Source organism: Schistosoma haematobium, chromosome 2 (genome assembly GCF_000699445.3).
Source record: "Schistosoma haematobium chromosome 2, whole genome shotgun sequence".
NCBI lineage: Eukaryota > Metazoa > Platyhelminthes > Trematoda > Strigeidida > Schistosomatidae > Schistosoma > Schistosoma haematobium.
The window spans coordinates 17,127,791-17,141,882 of record NC_067197.1 but is presented as its reverse complement, the minus strand read 5'-3'; the positions used below and the strand labels follow the sequence as shown (position 1 = coordinate 17,141,882).

The 14,092-nt window shown below is 31.6% G+C and overlaps 1 protein-coding gene across 1 annotated transcript in view; it reads left to right on the top strand.

Moving 5' to 3' along the window:
- Positions 1-14,092, top strand: part of MS3_00006347 (uncharacterized protein) — a 39,850-nt gene that overhangs the window by 7,400 nt on the left and 18,358 nt on the right. Inside the window, exon 2 of the mRNA XM_012937538.2 lies at positions 13,400-13,773. Within this exon, the coding sequence (XP_012792992.2) occupies positions 13,400-13,773 (374 nt within the window). The remainder of the gene's footprint in view (positions 1-13,399; positions 13,774-14,092) is intronic.

Sequence of the window (14,092 nt, the reverse complement as noted above, 5' to 3'; positions counted from 1 at the left end):
ATATATATATATGTAACAATAGAAGTTTTGGAAATATGCTGAACAGGAAACATTTGGTCTTGATTTTTTGGCACATAAGTATTCAAACATGAAATGAATATTTTTCTATTCATTCGGAAGCATATAAATTGGAATAACAACTATGGTTATTATTATATTTCAAGTATTCAAGTCTTAAATAAAGCTTCATAAAATTGAGCTCTATACAAGAAATAATCTACTGATCATAACCAGTTTAGCATTTTGGTGTTAAGTATTGTATAAATAATTGGTCAATAGATTTTGTTTACTTTTTAGCCTCAGATAATCTAGTATAATAATTATTATTGTTACTAGCAATAGTAGTAGTGTAGTGAATGAACATATAGGTGAGGGAAATTTAGTACGCAACCACACATTAATTTATTAAAATGTGAAAATCATACATCAAATGCACCATTCGCACATTTTTGGATTGTCTCTTACAAGATTCATTGTTCCTTCATTACTGTTGTTATCTTGATTTCTTTCAGTTTTCTTCTCTCTTCTCTTCATTTCAATCTCCTCAACCTTCCGCTAGCAGATATTCAACTTCCGTCTGATGTTACATACTACTTATATTGGCAAACATAAGTAGTATACACCACAGTGGTGGCAATAATTACGATCATATTAAAATAACCGAATTCGTCGGTTTAATTTAGTTAATTTCTTCATTTATTTTTTAGAAGAAACTTAGGTTTGGAAAATTATCATCCGGAGTCACAGTGAAGTAAAAATAACGGAATCCCTATGATATTCTGAAAGCGTGAAGTAACTTAACAAAGAGCTATCACTAGAGGATTTTGAAATAGAAAAAAATTTATTCAACCAAACTTTGTAGGTATCAGTGCCAAGGGTAAACTTGATATTTTTAAATAAATTGAGCGTTAAGCAGAAAGTCAATGGTAAATATACTTTTATAATATCTCGAGTAGAAAATTGTATTACTGACGTTTCATGACCTAATGTTAGTCACAAAACGTCAGTAATACAATTTTCTACTCGAGATATTATAAAAGTATATTTGGTACCAAATCAAAATTAGTTTTTTAGTAACAGAGGTTAAGAAAATTTTCAGAACGAAGCTAAATCAATGATTTGAAAATAGCTGACTTTATCTTCATAAAATGTACAGTGATTTCCATTATCCAGTGGTTTATATTTCGAATGAATTTTGATCAGTCTTAGTTGGCACATGTTCATCTTGTGTGAATTTTCCTTATGTGGCCATTATATCACAAATTTATGTAGACCAAATGAAATGGTACATAATTGAGGGTAAACCTAGCTGACAAGTCCTAAATTGGACGAACCAGGTGTCTTGGATTCCAACACATTCCATCCATTCTGTCTGGAGTTTTTTCAAAACATGAATATTTTACAAGCCATTATCTGTGAATTCGTTAAATCGTAAGCTCACTCTTCAGAATTTTCTTTCTACAGTAATTTAAGCTGCATTTCTTTGAATTGAAAATTTTCATATTTTTACCAGAATCATTTGTCGTTAAACTTTATTCTAGCGATAATCATCCACTAGCTTTACTCGATCGCACTTAGTAAATATCCAAAAAACCTTGTACAGGACATTTGTTTCTTATAGTTTCGAAAACAAAGAATCAATAAATATCTGCTTTGTTCCATTTTTGTAACCCATGGAAGCACTGAGTGCAGACTTGGTATGGGATGTGACCTAGATCTTACCAGTCAATATACAAGGTTGGTTCAGAATTCCTTAGTTCATTTTTTTCAACTTCAATTGCTGATTGAATTAAAACGTCATTTCAGAATTAATTGAATTCATCCGCCAAGATTTTCTTAATTATTCAACTATTATCTGTTTATTATGAAAACAGCTAAATAATGATTTATCCATACTAAATCATTAGTGAATTGATAAGGCATTTTATATATGTATTTGTTTGGTATAGATTAAATATCTTTTAAAGTGGTTAACATAATTTCAACCGGAAAATTCCTTTCTATTGTTGTGTATATTCATTATTTTCACATTCTTATTATTAACTTTATCAGAAAATACTCATTCACTTAGAAACATACTTTGTTAGTTAGTATAGACAAATTTAATCATATACATACATCAAAACTAACAGTTTGAGTTTATCGATTTAAATAAAAAGCGATTTGACTTGAATAATAATAATAATAATTGTTAGTATGGATAATACTATAGAGAAGTCCAGTCTTTTATAGAGGTATTGGTTAGATTTATTTCCAGTTATTTACATTGATCACATTGCCAACTGGTTAGTGTTTTTTTATCCATGCCCAACCCTCCTCTTTTATCCGGCCCTGGGGCCAGCAGTAGCCTCAGAGGAGCTGCAGGCGAAGTTGGATAGAACTAGGAAGGAAGGCCCAGGACAGAGTGGGTTGGAGAATGCTGGTCGATGGCCTATGTTCCATTGGGAGTAACAGGCGTAAGTCAATAATATTGCCAATCGATCAACTATTAACCTGATTTGAATTTCTATGACGTTTAGATGAAAATTTCTGAACTAACATTATTAATACCACTTCGTTTTCTTTAAATGATGAAGTCTGGTAACATCCTTTTCTAGCTTTCGTTCTATATAACTTTCAATAGAAACGTAATGTATTTGGTAGCTTATATGAAATGAATGAATATGAAACATGTGTAATTATAAGTTATATATAAGGAGCATTATTTTTCACAAGAATATACAAATATTAATAAAAGTTTACATTTCACAAATGATTCATTTATTTAGGAATCATCAATGTACACACAGATTAGTAATTTACATTGACATGAGAAATAAATTATGATTAGTTTTATGGCGATTCTTATGAAGCTTGGTATTTTCTATAATAGTCCATGGTAAAGTCATGGGAACTCAAAGCTAGAGTCCCGCTGTGGGATGAGACAGCCTTCCAGTGCTTTCTGATTTTCATTAGTTATTTGACTAAATTTTTATTCATGATGTAGACTACAATACTTAGTAATCTTCACAACTCTCCAACAAACAATATATTCTTAAATTTCAGCACATTTCATCGATTTTCAGCGATCAAGTCTCTTCTATTTCGCAAGTGAAGTCATTTGTGACAAACATCACTTACAAATTAAACAAACCTTCACAAAAAGCCTTTATTGTGTTATAAAACGCAGTTAATAAACAGCGTAACAAAAAAATCAATCGAAAGTATTTTATCAACAAAATACATAAAAACTCATACTAAAAAAAATAACATTGACCAAACAAAAAACAATTAAGCCTAGAAGTTACGAGAACTGACCTTTGTAATAAACATAAACATATAACATGGTTTTAGTCTTTTTGCGTCCTCTGAACTCGATGGTTAGGTTGTGAAACTTATTTTATCGTTCATTACTTCCACTTGCAGCAAATGCTTTTGATGTCATGCAGTAAGTTTTACCATCAAATCACATAGCTTAGAGTGTACAAAACACGGAAAGACATCTAGCTGAGCTACAAATCTTCTGGATCATAAAAACTGGTAGAAAAAAATGTCAAAGTGAAGAGTGTATGACAAATAAAGAAGTAATAAACACTCTAGGTTCTAATTTATATAACTGTTACAATAAGTAAAAAGTCGGTTAGTTGATAAAATAGCGTTAGTTTGTAAATTTACTAACAAATCATGAAAGTGAAGACTTTTCATTAACATGTTTGGCTTTGAGAGGAGAAAAGGATCACATACAATTTCATAAACAAGCTCTACTTTCTATCTTTGATAGGTTACACAAACATGTATTAGCTAGCCTTCTTCAATGTAGTTAGAGAACTACGTTAAAAATAACTGCAGTTACATGACAATTTTTTTCACTTATTCACCCTAAAATATGAAATCAAATATATAGTTTAGTTTTAGCTAAAAAAGTAATACTAGAGGACTAAATATCTCCAAAAAATACTAAAATGCTGTAGATGAATATTAAGATAGTGGTTGCAGGTAGTCAACAGGAAACACTAAACCTAGGTTTTGTGCTACTTGGCATCCGTCAGCAAGGTGTAATCTTGAGGGACTGATGCTCCCTCACGGATTTGGCCCCGTGTCATACAGCTTCACAGTTAGATACGTTACCACTGATCTGTCCAGGCCGCGACTGACCTCCATTAGGACAGATGTATTTACAATTAAGTGATCACTGGGTAGTGATCAATGTCACGCATGCAATGTTGAGTTACCTAAACTAGTGACCACATTACAACTCAATTGACAGGATTCGATCTACACTAAGAAGGACCTGACACACATGACATTGATCACCACGCAGTGATCAATCAATTGTAAATAGATGAACATTATTTAACTACCGTACTCCCGAAATTTTCTGTGTAATACGAGTTAATCTAACAATGAATTTAAATTCAAAGAAATTGTGTCCCTTTTACACAAATTTAAATGTTTACTAAAACTAATTAACGATTAAAATGAATTTCAATTAGAATCTAAAAAGATGATACAATCCTTTCTCTTGATACACCCTATTTCAATTTATTTGGGTCATTTTTGTGGTGTACGTTCTCTCTCTGTGTGTGTGCGTGTGGGGGGTATTTATAACCGTCCTTCAAAATTTTGTATGCAGTGGGTTATTTAATTTTATACTCTATGGAAATATCCTTTTTTTTCTCGTTAAATAAATCAACTGGATTTAATTGATTGAAAACTAATTAGGAATTAATGATGTATATTTAGAATCGATGCTATTCGTTATAGTTAGCTTTTGGGTATCATTTTAATATCATGTAATTAGCAAGCACTGTAACACATAATCTTTGAATTTATTTTCTCGATGTAGCTAATTTAAAGAGTATTTTACTGAAAAATGGTGCTTTAATATTTTTAATTACATTGGATAATATATTATTGAAGAATAGATTCAAAATTGACGCCTAGAATCTCTTTTTGCCAAAAACTTTTTAAATTGTTTTGAGTAACATTTCTTATACAGTAGTTATTATACAGTTAAAAGAGGTTGATGATTTCGTTCCAGTGAGAGCTAATTTCGTTTTAACTGCCTTTTCAGTGTCCTAATGTAATTGGTTGTTAATGAATACTCATCTGATTGAATAGCAACATATTCCAAATTATGTGAGTTGGCATAAAATCTATGACAATTACATGACACATACTTATAATTGCTTTATAAACTTACTGTACTGCTCAGCAAAAATGTCTTTTTTGATTCTTCTCTATTGAGAGAAAATTACTGAGGAGTATTCTTCAATGAATCAGTAATAATGTAAGTTTCAAATGAATAATGTGAGATTATTTTAGGAGTAATAATATTAATGGATAAAGTAGATAAATAACATCTAAACGATTATTGCACTAGGATATCAATTTCTTGAATATCCCAATAAAAATGCCATCATTTTTCCCAATAAATATGTCATACATATATTTTTGTGAATTAAACATTAGATGAAATTTGACTGCGAAAAAGAACATTGAAATCAATATAAAGTCCCACAAATGAAGTTCAAGATAACGCATTTGTATAATGACGTAATATATCAAACAAACTGTGCTACATCAAAACCAAGAACTTTTACAGCAGCTCTTTGTCTAAACAAAGCGCTTTGTAATAATACACCATACACAAACACTGATGAGGGACAAGTAGCATTAAATCTGGATCCAAAGCTTCCTGTTGATTGCCTGCAACTATCTAACATTAATCTGTATATTACTTAAATTTACTTTTTAAAATCCTCGATTTTATCCTATTCGTCTAACTTATTGAGTTTCTCCATTAGTTATTATTTCATGGATAACTAAAATTATAAATTTAACTCAAATTCGCATACTTCAAAACAATGATCTCTTCACTAGATATTCGATATACTGTCATTTCGGTTGCATAGTCTACAAGTTGATAAACGTTTGAGCATAAAGTAAACTATCTATCGATCTTGATGGGGTTTTATTCTCTAAACTGCAACAAAACTCAATCAAAATCCCATTGTGAAAATTAGAACAACACATATAAGCGAACAATTGTTTTCAATTAGATCTAATTGAAAACAATTGTTCGCTTATATGTGTTGTTCAATCAAAATCATCCATCTGAGCTACAAATCTACTCCACTATCTGTAACTAATGAAATAAACAAAATATCTGTTGAATATGTTGTAAGTTAATTTAGAGAATATTCAACGGATGATTTAATCTCTGTAATAAACAATACATCAATTTCAAGTACAATTTTAATCATTTTATTCATGCATATAACTCAGATAATTCATTGTATGTGATTATTTTCAGAAGGGGTTTGTGGAGATTTTTTCAGAAATTTCACAGATTGGACTCATGAGTCAGTTGAAGCTAGACCACTATGGAAAACCTTGGAGCACTGGACGGCCCTTTTGTCCCAGTATGGGACTCCTCAGCAGTGCTCGTCCATGATCCCGCACCCCGCGAGATTCGAACCCAGGACCTATCAGCCTCGCACCAGGCGCTTAACCAACTAGACCAGTGAGCCGACCGGGATCCAACGGTTTTAATGTCTAGCTTCAACCAATCCACGAAATTGAGCTACCGTCAACCATTGTCTTCAGTGAGCTGATATCTCACAACAGACCTGGTTGAACTCCACTGGTCACCACTTCTCAATAGAACTCCAGGAGTATATCTTGAAGTCAGTCACTAGTGAGCAGATGATTATTATCAGGAGGGGTTTGTGGAGATTTTTTAGAAATTTCACAGATTAAAATCATGAATCAATTGAAGCTAGATCACCGCGGGGTGCGGGATCGTAGATGCGCACTGCTGAAGAGTCCCATACTAGGACGAAATGGCCGTTCAGTGCTTCCAGGTTTTCCATAGTGGTCTAGCTTCAATTGACTCATGACTTCAATATGATTATTTGTCAATATTAATTTTTACATGATTATCGAAAAAAGAAAAATAGTAATTCAATGAAATTTATGAATAATTATTTTATGAATACAAATATTGTTGCTACTTACTCTACATGATCATGTTCAACATGTTTATTTGAACTTTCATCAATATATGTATCAACAAATGATGAGGTTACCCGCAGAACACTAAAAGATTTATAAATGTTCATTATTTTACTGATTTTATAACATTCATTGAATTTGGACTGTTTCATTTTTCTTTTTTTTCTTTTTTGTTGATTTTTGTTTTTGTACTTAAAATAAGGGTGTATTATAATGATGAGACAATGTGAACTGGTAGTTGTGATAATATACACCTAGATACATGTATACATGTAAATTATCTATTACATTAAATGTGATACATATGAAAATATAATCAATGAACTGTTGTAACTAATATTATACAATAGTGATTATAAACACAAAGTATGTTTATGAGTAATAAATAAAATAAATTTTCAAATTCGCTTCCGATTTGTTCATTATTTAATACAAAAATATCAGTTATTAAAATGGCGGGTAGTGGCTAGCAGCGGAATTCAGTTTGACGCATGTTTTGTCTTATATGGGACTCGTCAGCTGGATGTGCCTGCATCTCAGAGTTGATGTTCACTCCGAGATTCGAACCCAGTACCGTTCGCTTCAAACGTCATCGCGTTATCCACCTGCTACTGAGTCCTGATAGCCACTTGCTTGTGCAGTGGGGTGAAGTTTAAATTCACTAGGTGTTGTTTTAATTGCATCTTCCGTTTGTTATTTAGGACTGAAATTGATTAGTCTCTTGTTGGCATATGTGCATCCTGTGCGGACTCCCTCTATATAGCCTTAAGTCACAAGCTTTTTGATCAGAGATGGATAGTGGCTATCAGTGCAATTCAGTTTGACGCGTGTTTCGTCCTATTCGGAACTCGTCAGCTGGACGTACGTTACTGGGTCCGAGTCCCAGAGTGAACATCAACTCTGGGATGCAGGTACATCCAGGAGTAATATGAAAACAGACTTTATGGTATTTAAGAGTAAATACTTTGATGTACTATAGCCATACTGTCATATGGCCTAATCAAACATTTAAGAGCACCTATTTTCCATTTGTACAAAGTTGCAATAAATTTTCTTTTTTAAGATTTATTCCAACTCAATAAATCTATATGCTAATCCTATGTACGAGTGGTCTTTTATCAACAGATTACAATTTACTGTTGTAATAAACATTGAAATGTTAAATCATTGTGATTGTCATCACCATTTTCTTCTTAGCTAACATTTGAATACATAAAATAGAGTTAAATTAGAGTTTATCTATTCAGAAAATATGATGCTTTAAAAACAGTTGAATACAGCTGAACTGATAGAAAACTTTCATGATTAAAGATGAATGACCGATACTAACTATTGCAAAATATCTATGAAATGTAATATACTAGTTTTTAAAGTTTTACGGTAAATATAAGACAAGTTTATTGTAGAATTGTATAAACGACGCTTCCATTTCTCCACTGTGACAAAACTTCTAGTACCGAGTAAAACTATTAGTATTATTTTTATCAACCCACCCCCTGTATTACTCATTTAAAAGACCATCATCATAGTAATAAATCTGATATTTTACTATAGAGTATAAATAATATTTCACCTCATCAACACTATGATTCTTATTTTTTTACTTGTCCAGTTTAACTACGTTTTATTTCTCATTTAAACCTCCAGAAAACATTATCGTATTGTGATGGGTTAAATAATTTGAGGTAATTGTCACGAAAAACTGAACATAGATTTTATTCTAGTTGATACTTGTCAACAACGTGTATTTTGAATCGTGAAGAGACTGATGCGGCATGTGAAGTTCAAACTCGCTTCACTCAGTTGCACAGCCAGACAGATATTACTGTTGAGCTTTTCGAATGACTACTACTATCTTAATGTAGGATTGACATTTTTTACATAGACTGATCAATGAGCAGTAATATTGATAAATAAAATTCCATCAGGACAAAGGACTAGACAAACACATTTTTAATTTACTACTCAATGATCAGTCAGTGTACTATGCAATTTGGAAAGGCTTTTATATGAAAGAGAGTCACATAACTAAAATTATGTTGCAAATAATCCTTAAGTTGATAATTTAATTGGTCAGTGTTTGTTTAAAGTTTTGGTTTTCTTATAACGATGATTGACTGTAAGATAGTTCTACTAGCCAGTAAAACTCAAGTGGTACTAAAAAATAAACGATTATGTATAATAAAGAAGTTATTTCTCTCTAACTTGCCATAACATTTAACGGTTGTGTTCATTTGAATATAAGTGTATTACTTGTTTCGCATACAATTCCACTAACCTTTTAAAACGTTATTCTGGGTTTAAATAAATAAATGAGTACTCCTTCAGATCTTAAAGAAAATGTTATCTTTTCACTCTCTGAAGTAGTTAATACAATGGAAATACAGAGGTTTCACGTAACACTAACAACTCGTGGATGATTCAAACATAAATGAAAAATATACGAGATCTAATGTGTATGGATGACCTTGTTTATAATATGATCAAATCGAATAAATAAATTAAGCGGTCAATCTCGTTCGTTCTTAGATGTCTGTTAGTTAACACTTATGTTATGCATTTCAGATGGAGAATGTGATTTAATAACATGCAATATGGTGTTGATAAATGTGTTACATTTTTCAAAAACATAAATACAATTTACATGCTTCTATACCAACCAATTTTAATACGATTTAATCTTATTTAAGAAATGTTTTACGAATTTAGTGTTTGCATATAAGAAAGTATGTTATATCGCTGAAAAAAAAGTTAGTTAGTTAGTTTAAAAAAGCATCTCATTTTTCAACAACCTGAAACTATGTCAGCTTATTTTACATGAGCAAATGTAACATGGTATAGCGTTTTCATGTACCAATAAGTATAGAAATCCATATACACATAGAATTATTGATGAATATGGAAACATCACATTTCATTGTGTACAATCCATACTAAAATACACACATGAATTATGACTGGTTAATAATAGAAAAAAAACATTTCTGAAATTTTTTTTTAATTTTCTACCTCTTTTCCAATTGTTTTGTTTATTGTGTTCATAACAATTACTATTTCACTGTTAATCTTTACTCGTGTCAGTATGTTCAGACAATAAAATACTGTACACCTGTCTTTTTTTTTAAAGAAAAAATCAATATACTCAAATATATTGTGTCATGGTAACAATTGTAGATCGTACTGTTTACTTATCAACATGTGTGTTTGCCATTGTAAGTTAATAATTAAATTGTTGATACTGTTACTGGAGCCATCATTATAAAAGTCTTTATTTTATATAAGATAAAGAATTTAAAGCTTAGTCATGGCTTAGAAATTAAATTTATAATAATCTTTATAAAAGCTTTTTTCGCTTGTAATTATTACATAGTTGTCTGTAGTATTTTTAAAGAAAAAAGAGGCTTTATACAAGTTATTTTAACCTTAATTGATTGGTTTTTAAGGGTTTATTCAATAGCTTATTTATCATTGTTAAGATTTAATTGAATCCCATTGGTCATATATTTCAATTTATTAACTTATCTACCTATGTATTACTCTAAATAATTAAGAGATTGAAGTTTATGTAATTCAATCACAACAATTAGCAATATAATTCACTTGATATTGTTTTACTTGAATCTTCCCATTGATGTTTTAGGACTGAAATTGATCAGTCTCTTATTGGCATACGTGCATACTGTGCGTATGCCTCGATATTGCCTTAATTTACAAGCATTATAAGCAAAGATGGATTGTGGCTAGCAGTGGAATCCAGGACGCGCGTTTCGTCCTGTTTGGGACTCGTCAGCTGGATGTACCTGCATCTCAGAGTTGATGTTCACTCTGGAATCATATAGAGTTAAAATATCCTGTCAGTGTACAATATTCACTCAAAAGTTTTGTTCTAAATGTTTCCTAATAGTTGCTAACTTGTATAAAAACTGATTTTTATACGTACTATTGGTTTCCTTAAAAATATAAAGTATTAATCTGATTATCAAATTATTGTTATAACAACAACCAAAAAAAACTAATTTCGAAAAATTCAATAATGATTATTAATAATGACAAGATACAACTCTTTACTGCTTAAAATGTTTTAATTATTGTTCAGTATTTAATGTGTCCAGCTGCTTGTATCTAATGATCATAAGCATTGTTCAATGAAATTAAAGAAATATTTATTACTATCAGATGGGTTTTATGGATATTATAGTAATTTCAGTGGTTAAGATCATGAGTCAGTTGAAGCTAGACCACTATGGAAAACCTGGAAGCACTAGACGGCCATTTCGTCCCATTATGGGACTCCTCAGCAGTGCGCATCCACGACCCCGCCCCCTGCGAGATTCGAAACCAGGACCTACTGATTTCGCGCACGAGCACTCAACCACTAGAGCACTAAGCCGGCATCCAACGATATTAATGTCTAACTTCAACTGATTCATGATCTTAACCATTGAAATTACTATATTATCCACAGAACCCATCTGATATTAATCAACATATGTTCACTAGTGACTGGCCTCACGAGGTATATCCTGGAGTTCTAGTGAGAAGTGGTGACCAGTGAAGTTGTGAGATAGTAACTCACTGATGACAATGGTAGATGTGTCGCTCAATTTTGTGGATTAATTGAAGTTAGACATTAACACTGTTGGATACCGGTCGGCTCAGTGGTCTAGTTGGTTGAGCGCCTGGCGCGAGGCTGATAGGTCCTGGGTTCGAATCCCGCAAGGGGGCGGGATCGTGGATGCGCACTGCTGAGGAGTCCCACACTGGGACGAAATGGCCGTCTAGTGCTTCCAGGTTTTCCATAATGGTCTAGCTTCAACTGACTCATGATCCTAACTATTGAAATATTTATTACTTACTTTTTGATAAGTAGAAACTTAGTTATGTTTCGGAGTTTACTCCATCAATGAAATAAAACATTTGACATTTTAACTATCTAGTTGCAAGTTCTACTTTGATTTGGTAACTCTTCGAACTTTTCACATACAACGTTTTTCTCTTAATATAATAATATATTCTGAAAATAATAATTACAGAATTCATGCCAGGTTACAAGCATGATCAATTTGATATAAATAGTAATATTGAATATAGAAAATAAATATGTGATATAAGATTGTTTAAGTTTACTAGTTCAAAAATTGTTTAAATAGTACATTTATGACATGTATTACAGCAATGCAATACAATGCATTAGATGGGAACTTTTAATTCTTCTTAAGTGGATATCTTTTTGACTTATGAACGGCGCATTTAAGGTCATTTCCCGTGCCAGAACTAATCAATGATAATTATCTACAATAACCATTTCAAAAATTAAATGAATGATTTTTGATAAATATAAAATTAATATATTACTTCATTATGTTCACTGATTTATTGAATCTTACTAGTATAGGGGTTGTGGATGTTATTAAGTTTTTGATTGAGATCATGAGCCGATTGATGTTAGACCACCTTTGGAAGCCTGGAAGCACTGGACGGCCGTTTCGTCCTATTTTGGGACTCCTCAGCACTGCGCATCCACAATCCCGCTCTCGGGATTCGAACCCAGGGCCTTCGGTCTCGTGTAAACCTATGTAAAGAAACTACTTTTAATCTATTAATGTTTTATACAATACACAATTGATTTTATTGATTTTATTTAGAGTATATTTAGTTGTTTTATTGAACATTTTGTTTTAGGATTTTGTCATTTCATTGTATATTTTCAGTGTTTGGTAATATATTACGTAATATGATTAACAGGCTATTTTTTGATCAAATTTACCTGAATAATTTACTGATTGTATAATTTCTACTTAACGTGCATCTTACATTTTTCTCTTTGAAGGAATCTTAGAGGTCCCTTTGGTTGAGTTGTTTCTGACTTCAGTAAGAATAGATATATGCTTAAAAACAACATGTTCCTTTACTGATGCTCAAAGATGAATGATAGTTATGGAAAAATGTATCCATAGCTAAAATACAACTCCTTGAAGATAGAAGATAAAAGGTTTATTTGATATACAAAAGGTTGATTAAGAATAATATTTCAGCACGCTCATTTCTTTGCATTATCTATTAATGGAAATTGAATATATATATATCACTTAAACAAATGCTATAATCAACTAGACCGTAAATCAAATAGCCAGAATATAGTCGAATATCATATTGAATTAGCGTCATAAAGAATTAATTCATAGTCTCATGCTTGATTTGCCAACAAAACATTGAGCAAATATTTTGGGATATTCTTTTAAAATCATGGGATAAAATCACTGTTCGTTTTTCATAAGATAACACTGACCATCTAAAACCAAACGACGTACTTATTTTATTGGAAAAGTTCAGTTTATCGTTTTAATGACATAATTTATTTCACGAAACTGTCATCGTTGTTTTTACTATATATTTCTTCCAGAAATTCATGGCTTTGAAATAGGTAAAACAGATTTTAAACCAGAGTTGAAAGCGAATCATGGTCCGAATTTTACTCAAATTACATGTCGTATAAATCGTCCAAAACCAAATGCAGAAGTCTACTTGACATGTCCTGCCTTAGGAGAAAGTACAACACATGAAAATTGTTACCAAGGCTGTCAACCGACCAATCCTTGCACTCACTCAACACAGTATCAGTCTGGATGTGTACCACATGACCAAACAGTATTTTGTCAGAAAATTGAATTTCCTAATGGTACTGTTGTATTGAATTTAAACGTGGATCGAACTGACAAACGACTGGCAGGTTTATGGTCTTGTACACATGCTGGTCTGGAAAGTACCAAGTTTGAGGTAAGATATTTTTGTATGTCAGCTTTATGAATGCTAATTGAATAGGAATACACAATTTACTTTATGGTATACGGTGTACGGTAATGCATGGATGCATATTATGTTAATTGAATCACACAAATATCATTCGATTTCTAAAATTTCACTCGATTAACGACCTAACATATTCATGCTGAGTAGCAACTATCTATCATTTCATACATTTCACCAAACACTTGTAATCCGTGAGAACATTCATCTCTTATTTAAATGAAATGAAAAAGACTACTTGAGTTGTTTCCCAACCAAATTTACGAACAAACCTTTATTAAAAGATTAG